At 43.0% G+C, this 7,744-nt stretch overlaps 1 protein-coding gene across 1 annotated transcript in view; it reads right to left on the bottom strand.

The window, feature by feature from the left end:
- Positions 1–279: 279 nt before the first annotated feature.
- Positions 280–7,744, bottom strand: part of dner (delta/notch-like EGF repeat containing) — a 223,206-nt gene continuing 215,741 nt past the window's right edge. The window contains exons 11-13 of the mRNA XM_055645657.1: positions 6,229–6,360; positions 4,946–5,192; positions 280–2,632 (exon numbers count right to left, since the gene is read on the bottom strand). Of these exons, the coding sequence (XP_055501632.1) occupies positions 2,521–2,632; positions 4,946–5,192; positions 6,229–6,360 (491 nt within the window). The 3' untranslated portion in view covers positions 280–2,520. The remainder of the gene's footprint in view (positions 2,633–4,945; positions 5,193–6,228; positions 6,361–7,744) is intronic.

Here is a 7,744-nt window from a genome sequence, read left to right as displayed (position 1 = left end):
TACTACTGGAAACATCCTCTCCACATCCACTCTAGCTGGGCCTTTTATTATTTGATGGGTTTCAATGAGATCCTTCCTCATCCTTCTAAAGTCCAGTGAGTACGCGCCCAGGATGATAGATGTTTTACAAGTTACTTCTCAGCATGCCCCTGATTTCTACTGGTCGGTCAGCCATAGGACCGAAGAGAGGAATGTTGACAAGGGAGACTATGTCAAGATCTAACCAGCAAATGGTAATAATGAAAAAGAATGAGCTGAGACCACAGGGATCTTTGCATTGCTGTTCAGATGTTATTTTGTGTAAGAGCTTTATTGTTTCATTAAACATACAGCTTTGATGCATGGATTTACTGGAGCAAATCAAATACCAGTCTACTTCAGTCAGAGAACAGGCTAAGTTCAGTATGAGCAGTTTGGAAATTCACGGCACACATTACAGGTCAAAACACCAATAAACAACTCGGCTTCCGCCCACCACAAAAATATACAAGCTACAAAAGAGCACAAAAGGAGCAGTTTGTACAACAGCAGGAAAAAACAGAAGCTCATACCAAAATGTGCAACTTGCATTAAACAATATTTCTTTTGCTTGAAGTGTACAATATTACTTCTTAAAACTCTTTGCGGCTTTAATAGGGATGCACAGCAGTTTTCACGGTTCATGGACTACTTCTGGTTTCATTACAATATGTAGTACTAAACTCTAGGCACCTAAAGAGTGAGTCTGTCAACATTCTTGCCTCTTGTTGTAAAAACAGTTAGGTTTTGATTAATGTTAAAGAGTTGAATTCTTTTGCAGACACTTTTGCTGTTTGGTTATAAGGGGAAATAGAAAGTGTAAATTGAACACCATTAGATTAATTTATAAAAAAATAATCAGGCATATTACATATTGCAAAGGTTCAGAGATGGATAACATTGTTCTTCCCTGGATGGCAATGCCAGAGTGCAACTGTTTGAGCAGGTCTTCATGAGTTTATTAGATCAAGCACAAGTTTCACAGTTATACGAAACTGCCCAGTTAATATCCTTTGTTGAATCTAATTCACATAAGTTGATTGCTGGGTTGTTTTTTTTTTGTTAGTCCACTGTATGTTGTTTTGTTAGTGGGAGTATGGTTAGACTTAACTGTACATAGGAGCTTCATTAACATCACTCAACTTTTTGCAACTTGCTTCACTCATAAGTTCTTAAATCATACGAGCAGAATTAGGCCATTCGGCCCATCGGGTCTACTCCGCCCTTCAATCATGGCTGATCTACCTCTCCCTCTCAAACCCTGCCTTCTCCCCATAACCCCTGACACCTTTACAAAACAAGAATCCGTCAATCTCCGCCTTAAATCTCCCCGAGGAGCATCGAGCTCACTAGCTGGTCTCAGCCTGTTAATGAGCCATTTTTAAATAGTTTTTTTGATTGAAAATCTCAACAGAAGCAAACAGTTAATAACTAATAATTGCACAGTAACTGAATTTTCAAGAAGATTCCAATGATGAGACTTGCTCTTTAAGGTAAATCTACTAAAAAAAGCACCACAGTATGTAAAAACTAAGCATTCAGCAAAACACAATCAAGCCGGTTCTGATAATTATGAATGAAAGGAGTACTTCACCCTATATAACTGTCAAATGCTTTCAAAGGATTAGCATGAATTTGAATTATTTTTTCTGCATTCTAGTTTAAATAACTTGAGACAAAAATGTTGATTAGTAAATCTGCAAAGTAAGTGATACTGACAGAGTGCTAATTAAATGAGTATCATAAAGTTTCCTTTTTAAAAGAATGTTCACACGAATCAATTCTTAGGTCCACTCTGGTGTCTATCTAGTGTAAGGTAACACAATAGTCCCACCTTCATTTCCTCATTGGCTCCTCTTCTAGTCTCTCCGGAAGAGACATTAATTTTATGACCATTTCCAGTCATTGTATTTTGGACACTGGCAGGTCCACTTTAGACAATCTCAGTATCCACAAGGACCACTAATGTTGTGGGCACAGTCCATTATCAAGTTTTACAGTTCACAAGTTAGTGTTGCTTGCAAGCCTCCACGTGCTCTCCTCTCTCAATAAAATAAGTTCAAGGAATCAACTATCAAAAACAAATCTAAATTCCTATAAGCTATGGTGCATTGTTGGTTCACAGAGACAGAAAAACACAAAATATACCACCAATCGATTTCTTTAGCTTGGAGCTCTTATCATTTCTGAATAATTCACAATCTAATAAGATAAATATTTTTAAGATCAGTAGCCACATTGAAAACATATTTCATTAACATAGCGATTAGTTTAATAAACACAAACAATTCCAATTCAAGTATTCTGCATAAAACTATTTTAAATGATAGAACTACTAGAAAATGACCATTTAACCCACAAAGCAAATCTCGTAAATATTTCAGCTGTTTCCTGTCTAAGAAATATTTAGCCGGTGTGTGTGTTCTTGTGTGTTTGCTTGTGTGTCAGTCTGTGTGAGCATTTTATCTTCCTTTTATATACCCATAAACGAGGAGCTGTGCTTTACAAATCTTTTGTTTTAATTAAAGTGACAAGTGGTTTATCATCAGGGCTGTAATCTTCATAGGCCACGGTGGTTGCATCGTACATCGCTGGTCTGGCCTTCTTACCAAACCTAAAGTGAATATAGATGGAGAGACAAAGAGTGAGAGAGACTTTGAGGATTTGTACTATAACAACGAGAACTTTATACATTTCTGGAGTTTCTGGGGATCACTACAATACCCCTTATCAAAAGTTTTACATTCATTACAATCATTTACTTGACCATGTTGGGGTTAATAGTACAGGCCTTAATGAAAACATCATTGGGATATTCCACATCTGTGGCTGGCAGTTATTAGTAACACTTTCTGGAACATGGTTATAATGGATTTTCAAATTGAAAAGGAATTTGAGTTTAAATACCTGGAATGATGGACAAGTTTGTGCTATTGTGCAGGGCCGCAGTGGTTTCAGTATTCAACTGTTGTTTAAAACGGAATACAGAGTGGGTTAGATGTTCTTGTGAATCATAAAAGATAAGCAGGAAGGTTCAACAAGTAGTTAAGGCAAACAGCGTTTTGACCCCTTCATTTGCAAAGGGGTTTGCTACGAGATGGCTGCCCTGCCAGCAGCGTGTTAGTCAATTCTACTTTTTTAGTTTTTTTTAGTATGTCCAAATGTTTGTTTTAATGTCTCTCGGTGTGTCTTGTGTGGTGGGTGGTTAAGGGGAGCGTAAGGGGGGGGAAACCGCTTTCGGTCGCCTCCTCCACGGAGAGGTGACTTTTTCCATGTCGCCTCCCTCGCGGCCTAACACCAAGGATTGGTACGGCCTTTCCCGGAGATGGGCCCGGAGCTTCAGCAGCGGGCGCAGCATGAACATTTCATCGCGGAGAGGGCGAGCCCTCGCCGGGGGTCGCCAGAAGTGAGTGGTCCGATCACTGGCACGCGGCAACCTGAAGCCGGTCTGTGGAGATTCCAGCTGGTGCGGCATCCGGAGCCTGGGATCCCTTGTTGGGGACCCCGGAGAAGAAGAGCTCCGACCGCCGACCCGCGGCCTACATCATTTAGAAACCGCGGACTGCGCTGCTTCTAACCGCGGGCGCGGTGGGGACTTACTTACTTACAATCCGGAGCGGGATCCCTCGCCGGGAATCCCTGGAGAAGAGCTCCGACCGCCGGCCTGCGGCCTACGTCATCTTCAAGCCGCGGTCTCCGGTAGGGAAGCACCGATTCGGGACTTACCTTGCCCGTACATCTTGCCGCCCGCAGCGGCGACTGCGGAGGTTTATAGTCCCGACCACGGGGAAAAATGGAGGAGGACTGACTAAACTTTGTGCCTTCCACCACAGTGATGAATGATGTGGTGGATGTTTTTGTGTTAATTTTTTTATTATGCATTGTGTGGTCTTTTTTTATTTTACCGCTGCTGGCAAGTTCATTTCACTGCACTTCATTGTGTATGTGACGAATAAATCTGACTATTGACTATTGAGTTTAAGAGTAGGGAGTATTCACCTGTAATGCTGTTTACAGTTTTAGTCCTAAAAATAAATGTTGTAACATTGGGGATCTTAGTGGGAAGGAGATCAACATGGCTAGTTCCTGTGACGAGAGTGTTATTCTATCAAACTAAATAGTTTGCAACTGCATTCTTTGAAGTTTAGAAGAATGAAGGGTGACCTTATTGAAATGTAAATGATCCTCAGTATGCTTGACAGACTAGACATAGGAACGTCTTCATGAGTGAGCGTCTTGACAAGGAGACTTAGTTACAAAATTAGGAGCCAGTCATTTAAAGCTGAGGTATGTAGACGTTTCTCTACAGTGGGTGGTGAATCCTTGGAATTTTCGACCTCAGTTTGTGATGGAAGTCAGTCGTCAGAAATACAGGCACTCCGCGACATGCGTAAGGGCTATGATCTGTGGACTCTGGGTTAAGTCAGGTGGTACGCAAGTCAGAAACGGAAGCGCTACTGTGCACGTGTAAATTTACTATTTGTCGTTGGAGCTGCGATGCGGAGACCACGTGCGAACATCTATGAGAAGAGCCGACTCGTCTGCAGAAATGGCCACAACACTGCAAAATAAAGCAGTGGGCTTAAAGAATTGCTTATGTACGTGTGAGTTTAGGTGAGTCGCCTATTACGTAAGTCGGGAAGTGCCTGTACTTAAAGTGGAGGTGGATACATATATGATAGATTGAAGAATAGAGGGATATGGAGCAATGCCACAGAAGAATAGGTGAGGCCAGCTTTTGCATCAACCATTAAATGTTGGGGAAGTTTTGAAGAGCCTAATGACCTATGCCTGCACTAATTTTCTTGTGTTCTTGATTCAAACATAGTATTTAAAGTTCTCTTGTTTGGGGTAAATAAAGGTTTGGGCTGAACGAAAATATTGCTAAAGTTGCTGAAAATATTGCTGAAATTTGGAGCAACATTACCTGGCATGTCTGATTGAAGCTATTGCACTGCTGAATTCACTGTCGATGCTCCTACAGTTGTAGAACTCTTCATAAGATGGCCTGGAAGAGCCCTGGTATTCAATGCGGCTGATGCGACAGATCCCCACAATCAGAATAATCAGCATCAGAACAAAGGCCACGCAGAGGGCCCCGATGATAATGTAGAGGGAGTGACGAGGCATGTTGTTCAGACTCTCTGCCATCTGATCAGATTTCCATTCCAGGTCTGCATTTAATTAGAGAGAGATATTCAAGGCAAAACATCATACCGTTGCTTGAACGCTGGTATCTAGAGCAAGGGATACAACATTCTACCATATTGCAAATGATGTTCTTTTTTAAGTGAGGAGAATTTAACTATGTTAAAATTCAGGATTTTACTAAGTATTTTGTTTTGTTAACTTACCAAATACGATGTAAAGATCATTACTATAGAATGCAAGTTGCTGCTGGAATTGTGGATGACAAGAGAATAAACGATCGCCTGTGAAAGTTGGCTAAAAATCCAAGACCTGTAAATTCTCAAATCATTATTGTTAAACATTTCTCTAACCTGCGATGTGATTCTTTCCAATGGAATGAATAATAAATACATCTCCATCGTTGCCGATTTGTATCAGGCAAGGATTTAAAAGTGGAAAGCTTATTGTTCGTTTTGTTGACACATTAGCAACAACCAGAAAATTTGCTCTTCCACAAAATTATAAAATAATTGTTATAATAAAATAATAAAAGAATTGGGCGGCACAATGGCGCAAAGGGGCGGCACGGTGGTGCAGCAGTAGAGTAGCTGCTTACAGCGCCAGAGACCCGGGTTTGACTCTGACAACAGGTGCTTGTCCTTATAGCGTTTGTACACTCCCCCTGTGACCGCGTGGATTTTCCACGTGTGCTCGAGTTTTCTCCCACATTCCAAGGACAAGCAGGCTTGTCGGTTAATTGGCTTCTGTAAATCGTCCCTAGCATGTGTAGGATAGTGCAAGTGGACGGGGTTATCGCTGGTCGGCGTGGACTCGGAGTGCCGGAGGTCCTGATTCCACACTGTATCTAAAGTAAAGTAAAGTGAAGTCAACAAAACAAGTTTATCTTCAGGAAAACAAAGTGCTGGAGAACTCAGCAGCATCTGGGGAGGGAATGGACAGGCGATGTTTCCGGTCAGAATCTTTTTACAGACTTTATCTCTCGGATGAGCCTGTCTGGGCAATTCCCGATGAGGGCTAAACAGGTCAACATTTTAAGATATCAAAAGAGGATGTACTTACGGACATCGCAGTTAATTCCAACCCAGCCGTGTGGGCAGTGACAATTGTAGCCATTTGCTTGGTCCACGCAGGTTCCTTCATTATGGCAAGGACTGCTCTCACACTCATTTACATCAACCTCACATTCTTCACCTGCACAAGTAGAAGAACAGCAAGAATGGTGGTTAGATTTGGCACGGGGTTTCAGTACGCCAAACCTTCCCCTTATCTGCCCAGTGACAGAGATCGGTGACAACCACATTGCCTGTAGAACCACATTCATTGGAATGAGGTTCTATTGAACCAAAGGGAAAAATCTGGTCAACATATAATTCTGAATTATTCACCATGGTCTACAAGAAAGGACTAAATCTCAAGCTCCAGGGGTGAATGTGTTGGAGATGCATTGTGCAGTCTGAAACATTTGATTTCCATTGAAGATAGACACACAAAGTTGGAGTAACTCAGCAAGACAAGCAGCATATCTGGAGAGAAGGAATGGGTGACGTTTCAGGTCGAGACCCTTCTTCAGACTGGTTAGGGAAAAAGGAAACGAGAGATATAGACGGTGATGTGGACAAAAGACAAAGGACATTTATTCTCACGTACACCAATTGGTGCAGTGAAATTTGAGTTACCAGGCAGCACACAAATAAGATAAACGCAACACTATAGAATTTAACATAAAACATAAAAAGCATCCCCCCACAGCGGAATCAACGTTTCCCACTGTGAGGGAAGGCACCAGAGTTCAGTCCTCGTCCTCTGTTCACCAGTGGTCGGGGCCTATTGAGGCCTCCGCAGTCACCGCAATGGCGGCCCGATGTTTCAGGCCCTCGAACGGAAGAACACTCTCAGCGGCCTGGAACCTCCGAATTGGCCGCTTCCTACTGGAGACTGCGGCTTCCGAGATCCACAGGCCGAGCTGGGCGGAGATTCAACGCTGGCGACCTCAGCAAGAGATCCCAGGGCTCCGCGATGTTAAAGTCAGCGCCACCAGCGGCTGGAAAGTCAGCACCGCCTGCGGCTGGAAGCTCCCGCAGGCCACAGCTCCACGGTGTTCAAAGTCGGCAGTCCCAGCACTCCGGAGCTCCAACACGGCGATTCCCGGTAAGGCATCGCTCGCTCCGCGATGGAATCCAATGCTGCGCCGCTGCTGAAGCTGAAGCTCTGGCCGGTCTCCGGCAGGAAAGGCCGCGCCAATCTAGACGGTAGGCCGCGAGGAGGGGGCGAAGATGCGGTTCGGAGAATAGTCGCATCCTCGACCAGGAAGTGATTAAGAAAAAACGTTTCCTCCTTTCCCCCCTCTCCCCACATAAAAAATACTAAAAGACCTCCAAAAACAAATTTTAAAACAGACTAAAAATAAGTTGCAGGCGAGGCAGCCACACTCGATGGCACCACATCGGAGATGGGAAAAAGTGGAGAGATAAAGAATAATGAATGAAAGAAATGCAAAAAAGTAGTGGTGATAAAGGAAACAGGTTTGTAAGGTGAAAATGAGAAGCTAGTGTGACTTGAGTGGGGGAGGGATAGA

This window comes from Leucoraja erinacea, chromosome 14, assembly GCF_028641065.1.
Source record: "Leucoraja erinacea ecotype New England chromosome 14, Leri_hhj_1, whole genome shotgun sequence".
Lineage (NCBI taxonomy): Eukaryota > Metazoa > Chordata > Chondrichthyes > Rajiformes > Rajidae > Leucoraja > Leucoraja erinaceus.
The sequence above is the reverse complement of the archived record's forward strand: the minus strand, read 5'-3'. Positions and strand labels throughout refer to the sequence as shown.